Source organism: Neovison vison, chromosome 5 (genome assembly GCF_020171115.1).
Source record: "Neovison vison isolate M4711 chromosome 5, ASM_NN_V1, whole genome shotgun sequence".
NCBI lineage: Eukaryota > Metazoa > Chordata > Mammalia > Carnivora > Mustelidae > Neogale > Neogale vison.
The window spans coordinates 16,546,933-16,562,295 of record NC_058095.1 but is presented as its reverse complement, the minus strand read 5'-3'; the positions used below and the strand labels follow the sequence as shown (position 1 = coordinate 16,562,295).

Sequence of the window (15,363 nt, the reverse complement as noted above, 5' to 3'; positions counted from 1 at the left end):
CCTGTGGGCATCCTGACTTGTGGCAAGAGCAAGGCCAGAGGCAGGGAGCTTGACTCTTGAGGCATGGATCTTTCTGGAAAACCACACTCCCCTCTAGTTGCTTCTGAAGTGCCAGAATCTTTTAGCTGATATTGATGAAAGAGAATCAGAAACCGATTTGAGTAGTGTCTCCTCCCCCGCAGGGGTGCTTGTCACCTAAGGTTTCAGGCAGGCTGGCTCCTTGTGTGAGTGTGGCTGATGGACAGGCTGCCTGGCCCCAGAGACCTGCTACATGCTTTCTGAGCCACAAATATGTCACACCATGGGTACCCAGCCGCCGCCCCTCCTCCCCTACCCCTCTCCACCTCGTCCTCACTCCTGAAGCCACAGCTCACAATCCCAGTAGCTGCTGCCACCTTACCTGTCTCTACCCCATGGGCTCCCCTCTCCTGGAGTTCCTTCCAGGAAGTTAGAGACACCCCAGCACACAACTGGCTTCATCTAGGAAAGCGAATGAAATTAACAGCTCTAAGTGTTTCTAATGTGCTAGGGATGGCTTGTGGGTCTCTGCTTACATCATTGTTTCATACAGATCTCACAATAAGGAAATGTTTACTGTTGAGGGTCCTTAAGGTACTGGGCCTGAGATTAGGAAATGGCAAATGCAGGAATCAGCCCTATGCCCCCCTGTCCCTGACGCCCACACCCTATCATGTCTGCAAATGCTCAACCAGCTCTCTAACCTCAGAGCTCTGTTCCTGAGCAGACTGGGTATTTTGATCCTCCTGAGAATTAAAACAGAAAGAAAGAAAAAAGGAAAAAAGAGAAAGATAAATGAAAGAAAAGGGAACTCCTGACTCTGCCTTTTGAGGATCGAATGGTTAGAATAATTTGTTTCTTAACTGGAAGGGGATATACAAGAGCATCTTGTGAAATCGCAGACTCATTTCTTTGATGATTGTGGGATGCAGGTGTAGGAAAACACAGGAGTGGTGCTGATTGAAATGGAAAGGGGAGCTCCCAACCTGGCCTCTGTGCGTCCCGTATAGCCACAAGCAAGTTAAGGGAGCCTAGGGTGTCTGCTGGACCCTGAAAGCTCCTCATGATCTTTCATTTTAGAGATAAGCAAGCTGAGGTCCAGAGAGGGGGAGTGGCTGGCAAGGTCATGACTGGTGTTTGGATCTTCCAGCTTCCGGCTTGCAGCTTTCCACCAAACACCAGTTTGTGTATCTTCGCAAACCCCACAGCACACCTAGTCCGGGAAGGGGGTGTGGTGGGGGAGAGGAGAGGAGAGGCTGGGCTTCCTTTTTCCTCCTTCCTCACCACCAGCAGTAACTTGAGTTCCCAACCCTGGGGGGAATGAAGAAGTCAGGGAAGGGAAAGATAGGGAAACTGGAAGGGTGCAAGCCGAGGCCTCTAGAAGCAGGGGACACCAAGTCAGAAGGCACAGAGAAGGTGATGAAGAAGAGGGGTGAAGTGGGGTGAGGTGAAAGGCCAATGGCTGCTGTCCCAGCCAGGGCCAGTGCTGTCTGGGGTTCGGGTCTTGCTCTCTCTAGTATCTCCTTGGTTAAGTCCTGGCTTCTTTTCCTGCCTCAGTTTCCTTTGAAGGCCTCTTTGCTTACCAGTGGTGAGAGCACACCTAGGCTCTAGGAGCGGCAGGGCGGGGGCAGAGCTCCACCACCGCACAGGGAGCCAGAATTAGCCAGCTCAGCTCTGCCTCTAAATGGCTAAATGTCTCCAGGCCACTGAAAAGTCTCTCTGGGCATTAGATTCCTCACCTACAAAAGCAGGTAGAATGAGACCAACTCTAAAGGCCCTTTTAGCTCGGAAAGATCTGGGAAATGGAGACTGGGAAAGGAGCAGATGTGGGCCCCAGGCACCTGGAACTGTCCTTAGGCACTAGCAGTGTGTCCATAGCGCAGCCATCTTGTTTCACAGGGAGGAAACTGGGCCCAGAGAGGCAGAGTGACTTTTCGGCTTCTCTCAGCTTAGACTTTTTTCCTCTGAACTGGAGAGTCTTAAAGTTCAGCTCCAAGCAATTCTGTGCAGTGGATAAACTTTTTTGTTGTTGTTTTCTGAACATTTTATAGGCTTTCAACGGTTTTTACAAAAACAGTATATGCTTGTTTTAAAAATTTCCATTAATAGAGGAAGTGAAAAAAAGTACAAAATTACAAATTGCCGTGATCGCCCCTTCCTTACCGCCCCCAGGTCCCAGGGGTGTTTCTTTCTAGCCCTTTAGTATGTATTCGTCCTGACCTTTTGGATGAACACACAAACATACCATGTACTCACTACCTGCCTCCCGACCCCGTCAATGGGATTCTGATCTCAACGATTTAAGCAAAAACTTTAAAATCAGACACACTTGGGTTTTGACCCAGCTGATAGCTAATTAGCTGAGTGACCTTGTTACCTGACCACTTTTAGTTTCAATCTCTCCAAGTGTAAGATGGGAGTAATAATGATATCTACTTCATAGGATTGTGGTGAAGGTGTAATGAGACTTTATATTCTAGAACTTAACAGTGCCTGGTACACAATGGGCCCTACACGTACACACACGCACTTATATACATGCACGCCCACACCCACACACAGAGTCCAGGGGGCACAGAGTGAGTTAGAGGTATAGCGACGACAAGACCCAAGTTTTCTGACCTCCAGTCACACCGACTCTTCGCCACCCCTCCCTGCCTCTCACCCCAGCCCCCCAGGCACAGGTTCAGTGCCCAGTACTTGTTGAATGAATGATTGAGTTTGCTGGTGGCAGGGGGTCAGCGCAGGGATCTGAGGTCTGTGGGGCTCCTGGGATGCCGGTTCTGGAGGATGGATGGCTTCCCCCTGTGGATTGGGAGGGTGTGGGGATGGTGTGGGTTGGCCGGACCAGCTGTTGCTTTGGGGCTCCAGGTCCCAGAGTGGCTCTCAGCTTAGAGGAGCCTGGCTTAAAAGGAATGTGCAGTGGGTTGCCTCTGCTCAGGAGGGGCTAAAAAAAGCCTTACCCTCCCCTGGGCTTTGTGTGAGGGTTATCAACTGCTCAAGTCAGCTCATCTCTCTGGCTGGACTCTCTGGCATTTTTTGAGAGGGTCTGTTTTCCTGGCCCCTCTGGGTTTCCAGCCGTTGGCAGGAAGAGGTCAGCCGGTCCCAGAGGTGGAGGCCAGGAGGAGTGTGAGGTGTGGAGGGAGGGGAGGCTCGTCGTCCCAAACCTGGTGACAATACACAGTTGTCAGCTGTACCCTGCTGGTGTTTCTTCCTTTTATAGTCAGACCAGTTGCTGTTGCTCTCACCCAGCCCCTCTGTGGGGGCTGCTGCCCAGGATAAAAGGGGAGGGAGGCAGCCCAGTCTCCTGTCTCATCTCCCAGACGCCACATCTCGATTCCTTCCTAGCTCCCTTCTCCACTGAAGATCCCAACGAGACGACATGCCTCCCAAGAAGCCTGAGCCTAAGAAGGAAGCGGCCAAGGCCGCCCCAGCCCCTGCCCCGGCCCCAGCTCCTGAGCCCCCCAAGGAACCTGCCTTTGATCCCAAGAGTGTCAAGGTGAGTGAAGCTTAGACACTGGGATGGAGGTGGGGATGATGTTCAGGATTCTGACTGTTCTGGACCGTAGAGCTCTATTTCCTGGAGGCTGGACTGTGCTGAGGCTGTGGTGGTCCATGCCCCCCATCATGGTGCCCGAGGTGGTGGAGCTGGCATTGGGGCTGGTGAGGGGTATTTGGGGTTGTAGGCCTTTCCCCTCAGGAACGGGTTTCTGCTCTGAGGAAGCCCTGCTCTGTCACCCCAGATTGACCCAGCAGAGTCGGGGATGGCAGGGAGGTACAACCAACCAATGACTCAGCCTTAAATTTTAAGGCGCTGTGGGAGCCATCATAGTGAAGAGAAAATGACCGACCCTTTCCTCAGAGGTAGTACGCTATCTTTCTGGAGAAAAGACACATAATGATAGTCACCAGTGCAACTTGGAGTAAGTGACGTAAAGCAGTGAGGGAGCCGGAGGTCTGGGCAATGCTTTGTTCGAGAAGACCCTTGCAGTGGGTAGGTCTTGGGGGCAGAGAGGCTCTAGATAAGGCGAGAGGAGCCTGCTTCCCTCTCTCCCCTACCAAAGTGGTCCCCTTCTTCTGTGGCCTCAGCCAGGGCTCCTGCCTGGGGTATGCAGTGGACAGGCCCATCCCAGGCTGAGACCCTGCCTCTAACCTGGTGAGGGAATGGGGTCTGGTTCTCTCTGCCGGCCCTGCTCCCCTCACCCTGGAAGGTTCCTCTTCCTGCAGCTGGTCTAGGAGCCCTGCCTGCCGGCTGACTCAGTCACTTCAGGCCTCCCAGCTATCTGGCTCAGCTGCTGAAGGAATGGAACTGGGAGGGGCCTGGAAGGAGGGGTCAGAAGCCTCTGGAGAGTGAAGCAGTTCTAAGCCTTGGCACCAGAATGTAAGAGGTCAAGTGCTACTGGTATGAGGAGCTATTAATAGCAGGTTGGGAGTGGTGGGCCCCTGGGGATAGCCATGAGGGCAGGGCTGGGGGTGGTGAGGGATCAGATCAAAGTAAGAGCTCAGGACCGGGTTCCGTGACAAGAAGTTAGGGAAACCGAACCTCCGGGCTCCAATTTTTGGGTGACCCTCCGTAGCCCTCTCAGGATTTCTTCCTGCACCCACAGACCCAGGAGACTCTGCCCTTGTGCCGAGGACCCTGGGGTTGATCTATAGTAATCCCAACAAAGGTCAGGGTCAAGCATCACTGGCTTGGCCAAGAGATGGAGGCCGTTGCATGTCCCTGGGCTTGATTATGGTACACGTGGAAGCAATCGTGTAAGACCTTGAAAGTACCGGTTCACTCATTACTCCCACTATGGGTGGAGCCTCCCAAGAAAAACTGACTCTCCCCTGCCTCCATCAGGATGCCCTTATTCTAATTTGGTCTGATAATGCATTCTTCCTCTGGGGCAGCCTTGCCCAGGGGACAGCTGCCTAGTGGTCTCAGATCAGAGCTTTCTCTTTGACCCATCACTTCCCTCTCTCTCCTGGTTGCAGTCTTCTTTCCCACATCTGGATCTCCCAATCCTGAGGGTTGTTGAAATTGCTTTAAACTAAAAAAAAAAAAAAAAAAAAAAAGAGGTATCCTTCATGATTGGAAGGATATGATTTCTTATTATTGTGCTTCTCTGGTTCCTTTGCTTTGAAAACTCTGCTCAAAAAGAATGAAAAAGTAAACTTAAGCTCAATATGGGTGGTTACGACCAGGATTCTGATTTTATGTTTTTATATTCATTTCTCTTACACATTTACTCCTGAGGCTTACCGCGTTACAAGGCAAGGCAACCGCACCGTTCCCTCAGAGAGTTCGTACAAAGCTTCCTTTACCCTATTTCAGGGGTATCTTTATGGCCAAGCCCGGTCCTGGTCACAGCTAGTTTCCTTCCCAACCCTGTGAAACCCCTCCACTCTCCTAGCTCCTTCTAGCTCATTCCAGCCACCCTGGAGGTCCTCATTAAGTTGGGGGGGGGGTTGCCTGAGGGGGCAGAGCACAAGCTGCGGAGTTAGGACTAGAAATGCCCCTTTGTGAAAAAGAGGCACCAGGGCTGATTACCAACTCCCGAAAAGGGGATGGGGGGAAGGTGGGTGGTGGCCGATTAAGGACAATGAAATAATACACAAAATCCCAAATTACAATGATGACTCATGCTTGTTCATTGTCATTCATTTTCAGAACTTCCCACCTGCCTCTTCTGTACTCAGCAGTGAATTATTATGTCTTGTGGGGGCGAATCCAAAATTTATTCCTTCGCTCAACCAATATTTTTTGAGTGTCTGCTCTGTGCCAGGCATCTCTGTGAACAGTAACAAAAATCCCCGCCCTGGGTCGGGGGGGGGGGGACCCTGGCTTTGGGAGGCCTGGACACCCCTAGAGGCAGGGCTGAGGAATAGTTAGGAAACTTCGAGGGTGCACCCAAGTGAGGCTTGCTGTCTGGATGCCCAAGAGGGACATGTCCCGAGGAAAAGGGTGGGGATGGGATGGGGGGAGGAAAGGGAGGCTGAGGGTGGGAAGTGGTGGGTGCCCAAAGGGAGAAGAAGTCTGACTGTGGGCAGATGGTGGAGTTGGGCTGAATGTGAGGGCAGTTTCTGGCCAGTTAGCATGAGCAATTTACATCTGACTGCAAGAGATCACCATGGGGAGTCAGCGTAGGTTCTAGAGTTCTCTGGAGTATTTCTCTGTCTCTCTTTCCCTCTCGTTCAGAGCCATCATTCATGCGTGGAAGGGAGCTCTGATGGCTGCATTATTTGATAGCTGATTGTAGTTCATTCGTCAGGAGACTGGGGTTCTGCCCATTGTCTCCCCCACCCCACACTGGTGACCTGTGAGAGGTCCCTCCCCCCCACCGTGGTAGAAGCCACTTCTGCTTCCCTCTGGAAGCCTTTGGCGCTCTCAGGCCTCATTCCTGTGTTTCCTTCCCCACAGATAGACTTCACGGCTGACCAGATCGAAGGTGAGTACTCACAGCTGCGCCTTCCCCAGGACACCCTCTGTCGCCCTCCCCTGGAGGAGGAGGACGGGGTCATAGTCATCCCCGTTCTCCTCATCGCTCACCCATACTTGCTCATTTTCACCCAGGATATGTGATGACTTAAGCCCTTTATGTGGATTAACTCACTTAATTCTCACCACACCCCCAGGAGGTAGGAACTATTGTTGCGCCCATTTTACTGTGAAAAACGGAGGCACACAGCCAGCTGGTGGTAGAGCCAGGACTCAAACTCAGGCAAGCTGGTTGCAGACCTGGTGGTTCTCAACTATTCTGCCAGACTGCCTGGCACCTAGTAGATGCACAGCAAACAGGTCCTTATTCCCCTCCACCAGCAAAACCCACTCTTCCAGATAATTAGAACCTTCATGTCTGTTCCTGTGGTAGGAAAGCCCTCCTCAGGTCACTGGCATCCTCTCCCGTCATCCTGTAGCCTGCTGGAACTATCACCTGCTCATGGCGACAGGGCTAATGGTGACTTGGGGGTGTCTAGTCCACCCGTAATCCCCATCACCAACCCTTCCCCATCTTTGAGGAAGACAATTTGTTTTCGCTATGAAGTGCTATTATTACGTGCAGCTTCAAGACAAGCCTCCAGATCTCCTACCTGATTGTTGCCCCTTTTCCAGCAGGAGTCTGCTGTTTTGAGAATAGAACGTTTCATCATGTTCTGTGCGCTTTATAGCTGGGGCTCATTGCCATTGCAACTTCCCCTCTCTTTTCCCCACCACATGCCTCTAGGACATAAAATCATAGGAGTTAGAAGGGACCTTGAAAGGTCATCTGCTACAACCCCTTGATTTTAAGCACATACTGTATTTTAGTTTATTTAGTTCTTTTTTAAAAGGTGTGCAATTCTGTTATTTATTTATTAATAATAATTGCTTTCCTTTAGCCTTATTTTTTTTTAAAAAAAGGTATTACTTATTCATTTGACAGAGAAAGTGAGGAGGGGGGAGCACAACAGGGGAAGAGGGAGAAGCAGGTTCAACAATCCCAGGACCTAGGGATCATGAGCTGAGCCGAAGACTGAGCCATGAACCACCCAAGCACTCTTACTTTTTATTTTTTTAATTAATTTATTTGAAAGAGAAAGAGAGAGAGCATGAGAGAGAGAGAGCACAAGCGGGGAGGAGCAGAGGGAGAGGGAGAAGCAGACTCCTTGCTGAGCACGGAGCTGGATGTGGGACTTAATTGGGGCTCGATCCCTGGGATCATGATATGGGCTGAAAGCAAATGCTTAACCGACTGAGCCACCCAGACACCCAGCACTTACTGTATTTTAAAAAGTATGGGATGCCTGGGTGGCTCCGTTGTTAAGCATCTGCCTTCGGCTCAGGTCCTGATCCCAGGATCCTGGGATCAAGCCCCATGTTGGGATCCCTGCTCCGTGGGAAGCCTGCTTCTCCCTCTCCTACTCCCCCTGCTTGTGTTCCCTCTCTCACTCTGTCTCTTTCTGTCAAATAAATAAATAAAATCTTAAAAAAACAAAAGTAAGCCAATACCAGTGTGTGGTAAAACAAAAGCAAAAACTCATATACTATTTAAAAGTAAATAAAAAATAAAAATATTTTCCTCTCGCTTTCCTGTCATGTTGATCCCGCTTCCGAAGATAACCACTGTTAATAGGCCTATGTGTTCCTCAGGAAAAATATATAGTGGTATGCAAGTATGTATGTAGAAAATTGACACAAATTGAGTCATGTGATAGAGACTTTCCTGTATCTTTTATTTAATACATAGTAGGAATTATTTTATTTAGTATATATTATTTAACAAGATACCTTGGTATCATTTATTTATTTATTTATTTATTTATTTTAAAGATTTTCTTAGAGAAAGAGAGAGAGAACACGAGTGGGCTGAGGGGCTGAGGGAGAAGCAGACTCCCCACTGAGCAGGGAGCCCGATGGGGGATTTGATTCTGGGACTCCGGGATCATGACCTGAGCCAAAGGCTTAATCGACCGAGCCACCCATGCATCCCAATATACCTTGGTGTTTTTTTATAGTTAACAAACAGTTCTACTTTATTTTTTTAAAGAATTACATAGCTTCTCATGGGCAGATGTACCTTTTGATTGAATCAGGCTGATAATGATAGACCTTCATTCAGATTGTTTCCAGTTGGGAGCTACCAGCATGCCTTCCCCAGGGGAACTTTCTAGAAGTGGATCAAAGGATACTTAAACTTTAAATTGTAATAGTTATTGTGAAATTGCCTTCCCAAAAAGTGAAACCAGTTTATTCACAAATAGGGCATGAGAATTAGCAGATGCATTTTGAAACTAGTGAATTTAATCTGGCTTTTGCAATACCCTGTGGACATTCACTTTCAGTCAATAGTTTGGTGTGCTGTAAAATACTTAAAGTTGATTTAAATGCATTTTAGTTAAATATACACTTGTTTGTAGATACAAGCATGGTGGTACCTGTGAGGACTAGAGAGTCAACTAATGATAAAAATTTTTCATTTCCCAAATGGGAATCATGGTCAAAGCCAACTGGGGCAGCTGGTTGCCTCCTTTCTCCATGAAGATTTTCAGGGCTGTGGTCTAACTCATTTCAGTCTGTCATTCCTCTGATCTTGAAGATGTCCCTTTTTTTTTGGATCGGAATAGTTTCTATTTGTATTTTACTCCTGCTGTCTCTTCATTTGCTCTTTGATGAAGCTGAAGATGTTTTTCTCATTTTGTGCTAGAAAGAATGTTATTTGGAATCAGGAGATTTTATTACTGGCCCTAATTCTGCCACTATTGGCCACGAGACTTTGGCAAGTCAATTTTTTGAACCTTAATTTTCTTATCTGCAAAGTAAGAATATTTGGTTCATTTCAATTCAGAAATTCTGTGACTCTACTCAGCTGCCTTTAGAATATCCTCTATTCATTTGTAGTTATCAAATCCAGTCTTAGCTTTATGGCCCCATTTTATTTCAATGCTTTTTTTTTTTTTCCTTATAGAAACTAGTTTTTAACTCTTGACTGACTTACTGGTTCCTCTCCAGATTTCCATATTCTCTCTCTCTCTCTTTTAAAGATTTATTTATTCATTTGAGAAAGAGGGAACATCTGAGGGGAGCGGGGGAGAGAGGGAAAGGGAGAAGGAGAGAAGCAGACTCCCCGCTGAACACAGAGCTAGGAGGCAGGGCTTGATATCATGACAGTGAGATCATGACCTTCATGGAAACCAGGAGCTGGATGCTCAAATAGCTGAGCCACCCAGGCGCCCCGATTTCCATATTCTTATAGGCAGGGATTATCACCTTTGGTCATTGCTCTAGCAAGGACCGGACTACTACAGACTGTTGAGAAGAGGTTTCTTCTGAGCCCATGAATATTGCTTCTCATATACCCCAAGATCACACTGGCTTTGTCTTCAATCTAGTAGCAGCCCTAAGCTTGAGTGTTTGGGGTTTATGTGTATACCAGGTTTTGCAGAGGGCTGGAGCATTAGCGGGTACAGCAGGTCCTTCCCTCCTCCTTTTTCCTCCTCACTATTTTCTTGGTGTTCTGAATAGTTGACCAGAAGTCACGTGTGCATTGGTCTATAAATGATGATAATTATACCTATAGCATAGGGACGCCTGGGTGGCTCAGTGGGTGAAGCCGCTGCCTTCGGCTCAGGTCATGATCCCAGCGTCCTGGGATCAAGTCCCACATTGGGCTCCTTGCTCAGCAAGGAGCCTGCTTCTCCCTCTGCCTCTGCCTGCCACTCTATCTGCCTGTGCTCGCTCTCTCTGTAAAATAAATAAATAAAATCTTTAAAAAAAATTATACCTATAGCATAAGGTTTTTGAAAGATTAGACAACGTTTCGGGGGTGGGAGGGATGCGGTGACTGGGTGATGGACATTGGGGAGGGTATGTACTATGGTGAGTGCTGTGTATTGTTAAAGACTGATGAATCACAGACCTGAACCCCCGAAACAGATAATACATTATATGTTAATTAAAAAACACAAAATAAAATAAAAAGAAAAAAGATTTAGATGTTACCAGCTCAGAGCTTGGTCTGTTGTAAGTGATCAAATCATAGGTCACAGTTCTTTTGCTTTCCTTCTCATGTTCCACTTTCCTGTTAAAGATTATTCTATTCTTCTATGAGGACGCTTCTTCTCCTATTAAATCTGACCTCACTCTTCCGCATGAACTAGGAGATCAAAAAGTCTGAGTTCAGGGGTACTGGGGTGGCTCAGTTGGTTAAGTGTCTGCCTTTGGCTCAGGTCATGATCCCAGGGTCCTGGGATTGAGCCCCTCATTGGGCTCCTTGCTCAGTGGGAGACCTGCTTCTCCCTCTCCCACTGCCCCTCCCTGCCACTCATGCTCTCTCTCTTTGTTTAATAAGTAAATTTTTTTTAAAGAAAAGTTCTGAGTTCAGTTTCAACTAACATATTTATTGAGCAATGACTTTGTGCCAGAAGCCATGCTAATTTCTTTAAAAGTTAAGAAAAAAATTAGATTCTTCTAACAAAACTGTGAGGAAGGGATTATTTCCTTTTGACAAAGGAGGAAATGAAAGTCAGTGAGGTTTAAGTAACCTGGCCAGAATCACATAGTTAAGTGGTAAAATCGAGATTAAATGCAATAAGATAAGACTAGCAGCATTGTTTGAACATTTACTATACACAGGACATTTTGTTAAGATTTTTAAATATACATTATTGTATCTAATTTGAATGTAATACAAGAATCCTATGAGGTAGGTGCCATTTATAGAGGAGAAGAGGTTTATGGAGGTTAAATATTCACTTGCCCAACTTCTCACAGCTAGTAAGCAATGGAAATGGAATTTGAACTTAATTATTCAGTAATTGAAAGACATGTGGTTTTGTATCTTTTAAATTCTTACAAAGGCTAATAAAGGCTTGCAAATAAACATCTTGGGGAATGGCTTTGATATGTGGAATGATTTGTAAATAATCCGTAGGCAGCCTCTAAAGGATAAGTGTTTCTAGAGTACTTGGTGAGGATTAAAAGCAGCTTTTTTCCTAAGTGGTTCATACAGTCTTTGGTTTATATTGTTAATCCATTTAGTCAAACCATTTCTCTGCCAGTTCCAGTCAAATTATACCCAGTACTGAACTGGTTGAATCCACATTCATGAGGAATTAAGGTTCTTTCCAAAGGGCTCAGAGGTGCCTTAATTTGACCTTGCTCCTTGGAGACCTGCCCTGGTAACTTCGGGGCATCTAGCCCCTAGAGCTCCCAGCCGGCTCCAGAAACAATAATAACCACCCTTTGTTGATTCCCTTACCATGTGCTAGACAGCCGCTAACACATTTCATAATCCCCCCGGCAACCCACTCTGGTGGACATGATGTCCGCACTTAGAGCTAAAACAAAGGGGGGCCCCGCCGAGGTGAGCAGTTTGCTCAAGGCTGCATCCAGGTCAGTGGCAGAGCTGGGGTGATCCGACTGGCCTGGAACAGGCAGCACTGATAGCTGACTCTTGAACAGGTCTTAACATTTTGGAAAGGGCCTCTGTGCACAACCACCTCCTTTGACCCGGTTAACGGGGAAGGGAGGGGGGAGGGTGAAGCCTTACTCTCTCTGTTTGCACTTTGCTGAGAAGCTGGCAATCCAGACTTCTGAGCCGGGGCTGTTTTCACTTCTCTGCCATTTTGACAGTCGGGCCCCTCCCCTGCAGCAGGGCTGGTAGGGTGGGCGGTAGGAGCCCCGCTGGGGGAATATTCAGGTGACGTGACAGAACTGAGAGAAGGGATCCCAGGCCCCAGATGGAGCAGATCGTGGAGGCTCCCGGATGCCCCTTTGGTTGTCAGAAGATGGCGTGGTGTGGCTTCCAGGGAGAGGCTGGAATGACGGCCAAGGGCAAACACTGAAATGTTTTATCAGCGGCACTGACCGGCTCTCAGCCTGGGTGGAGGCTGATGGCCCTTGGCCACCGTCCTGCCTCTGCCCCGGGGAGGCTGTAGTCAGATCTTCTCTCTGCAGAGTTCAAAGAGGCTTTCTCGTTGTTTGACCGGACGCCGACTGGAGAGATGAAGATCACCTACGGGCAGTGCGGGGACGTGCTGCGGGCCCTGGGCCAGAACCCCACCAACGCCGAGGTGCTGCGTGTCCTGGGCAAACCCAAGCCTGAAGGTCAGTGTGGGCCTGGGCCTCCACCTCCTGGTGTCTGCCCGGAGGTCCCTGGGGCTCCTTTTCTTCTCCCGTATTAGCCCTTCAAGACCAGACCCCCCTCTCCAGGTGACCCTTCTCCCCTTGCTAGAGTTATGGAAGTCTCCGACAGTGGATTCTTGAAGAATGTGGTCAGGGCTTGATCTTTTTTCCCTGTGAGGTTGGAGCTCCTGGAGAGCAGGAAGGACCTGCTTCAGGGTGTTCCTCTGACACCCCAGGGTACAGGGAGGTGAGCTGGGGGTCTCACCACTCACCACCTGCCCACACGCCCACACCCAGTATGCTAGTTGCAGTGTTAATGCACTGAAATGTCCTGTGGCCACTATGAATTGTATCATGAAGACTTTGTTTTCTATGATGGTGAGAGCACTGAAGATCGCTAATGATTCGTTTAAGTCAAAGCAGGCTCAAGATGAGCTTCGTAACGATGCCTCTTTTGCTCATTTGCCTTCACTAGGTTTTGGTGAATGAGTTTCAAAAGGAGTGCAGGGTCATGTGTCCCATTTGTGAATGTCATCTGTCATGCATAGTAGTAGAGTTAACAGCTGCTCTGACACACATGTCCTTCTAAGAGGTGTCACACCCGGTGGGGACAGACAAACCTGGGCGGGAGCCCCCCAGGCTTCTCTATAGGCTTCCTGGGCCCCATATAGCTCCCTTCCCCTTTCCTTGGTTCTGGCCCCTCCCCTCCTCCTCTTGCTGGTGAAAACCCCAGGGTGGGGGAAGGATGTGGGGAGGAAAGGGCCAGAGGACCAGCAGGGCTTGTTAGAGGTCAAAGGTGTCTGGGCGCTTCCATATTTGAAAGTCCTTGTGCTGTTAGAGAAGACAGAATTGCCAACATCTGTGGTATTTAAAAATGAAAGCTTTCAACACACTATCGTGTGGGAGAGGTGGGCTGGCTCATCACGAAAGAATTGCAAATTTGTAAAAATGATTGATTCAGCCTTGCTCCATTTAATGTGGTCTAGGGATGAGTCCCAAAGGAGAAATGATGCAAAATTCCCTTTTTGCAATCCTATCAGTTTACCTCTGGGACGTGTCCATCCCATGTCAAAAGTCTAAACTATGAATGTGAGGCTTGGTTCTGCGAGTCTTCGGGCCCCTCAAATCCTGCCGCGGCTGCCCCGGCTCCCAGCACCTGGCTGGCCACGTGGGGCTTAGAGGCCTGGGTGGAGTCGCCGTGACTTTCCCCTTCTGCCCTAGTCCTGGCCTGGCAGAGCCAGGGCGAGGCCCCCTGAGGACCTGCTGCTCCCCTTGAGCCCCTCGTCACATCACATCCTCTCTCCTTCCCACCTGAAGAGATGAATGCCAAGATGCTGGACTTTGAGACGTTCCTGCCCATTCTGCAGCACATCTCCCGCAACAAGGAGCAGGGCACCTATGAGGACTTCGTGGAGGGGCTGCGTGTTTTCGACAAGGAGAGCAACGGCACGGTCATGGGTGCTGAGCTCCGCCATGTCCTCGCCACCCTGGGTATGCAGGCTCGTGGTGCCCGAGGGGGTGGAAGAGAGGGATGGGAAGTGCCCAGGTGGCGTAGGTAGGGGGTAGACACGGGTCCCTGCTTCCTGAGGATCACGTCCTGATTCAGGCCCTGTCTCCCCAGGCTCTGCAGGAACAACCTTCCCCCAACTGGGTCTGCTCAGCTGGGCTGGAAGGAGGAGACCTGGTTGGTGGAACCCAGGGCTCCCATCCTTATCATTGCCTCAATCACGGGGGCCCTGGTCCCTAACCCCCCTCAGTGCTGGCTGTAGGGCAGAGGAAGAGGCCTTGGGGAGTAGGAAAGATCTAAGACCCTTGGCTCTCCCTGCAGAGCTTGGATGTCCAGTTCCCAGATCCGGGAGATTTGGGACTTGAGACTTGAGGTGGTGCTTGGGTTTGGCCTGTCCCTCCTTTGCCATGTGTAATTCAGAGCCTCCTGCCCCCACCCCAGGAGAGAAGATGACCGAGGCTGAGGTGGAACAGCTGTTGGCGGGGCAAGAGGATGCCAATGGCTGTATCAATTACGAAGGTATCCCATCATGTCTCACTTCCATGGACCTCTGGAGAGGGCAGGCACAGTTTGGGCCGGAGGGGTCTGCAGAACAGGACAGATCCAGGAATTAGAGGCTAGGTGGGTGTTGGCGAGCTCCCGATGGATGTTCTCTTCCATCCTTGGACTGAACAGCATAGTATGATGGAAAGGGCATGGCTTCTGGAGATAACTCTGTGATAGTCCAGCTCTGTGACCTGGATCAAGTCACTTACCTTCTCTGAGCATCAGTTTTCTCATCTGAGCAATGGGGTGATGCTGGCTCCTTTCTCAAGGTTGGGGGGATTAACAGAGAAAATGTAGCTCCTTTCGTCTCTGTCCGGTGTCAGGTGAGAAGACACAGAGCAGAGGTTGGGTCTCTTCTTCCTGCTTCTCCCCCATCAACCCCAAAGGAGAGAAAGAATCACCACCAGTAGAAAGGGTGGTGGGAAGTTTAGAAGTCAGGGGCTGAGAGGGGCCAAGAGTGGTAACTGACTTCTGTCTCCCTTCCCAGCCTTTGTCAAACACATCATGTCTGGATAAAGCAGACCCCTCGCGGGTGAGTGCAGCCTCCCCCACCCCTAGTCCCTTCTGGGGCCTGCCAGGGGGCTCCCAAACACCACCACATGCCCTAGAGCTTTCCAGTCCTATTCGGACCCCGCAAGGGGAAACCAGAAGGGCCATCATGGGCGAGCAGCCTGGCCTGTCCACCATTCCCTGCTCTCTCTGC

At 49.4% G+C, this 15,363-nt stretch overlaps 1 protein-coding gene across 5 annotated transcripts in view; it reads left to right on the top strand.

The window, feature by feature from the left end:
• MYL4 (myosin light chain 4) overlaps positions 1-15,363 on the top strand; it is a 29,127-nt gene that overhangs the window by 13,269 nt on the left and 495 nt on the right. For 4 of the 5 annotated variants that reach the window (XM_044247694.1, XM_044247695.1, XM_044247693.1 and 1 more), the window contains 6 exons: positions 3,367-3,517; positions 6,425-6,452; positions 12,440-12,589; positions 13,925-14,098; positions 14,556-14,633; positions 15,148-15,192. In XM_044247694.1, coding sequence (XP_044103629.1) covers positions 3,401-3,517; positions 6,425-6,452; positions 12,440-12,589; positions 13,925-14,098; positions 14,556-14,633; positions 15,148-15,176 — 576 coding nt within the window. In that variant the 5' untranslated portion in view covers positions 3,367-3,400 and the 3' untranslated portion in view covers positions 15,177-15,192. Of the gene's footprint in view, positions 1-3,097; positions 3,153-3,366; positions 3,518-6,424; positions 6,453-12,439; positions 12,590-13,924; positions 14,099-14,555; positions 14,634-15,147; positions 15,193-15,363 lie in introns of those variants that run through there. The other variant, XM_044247697.1, reaches the window with a different exon arrangement.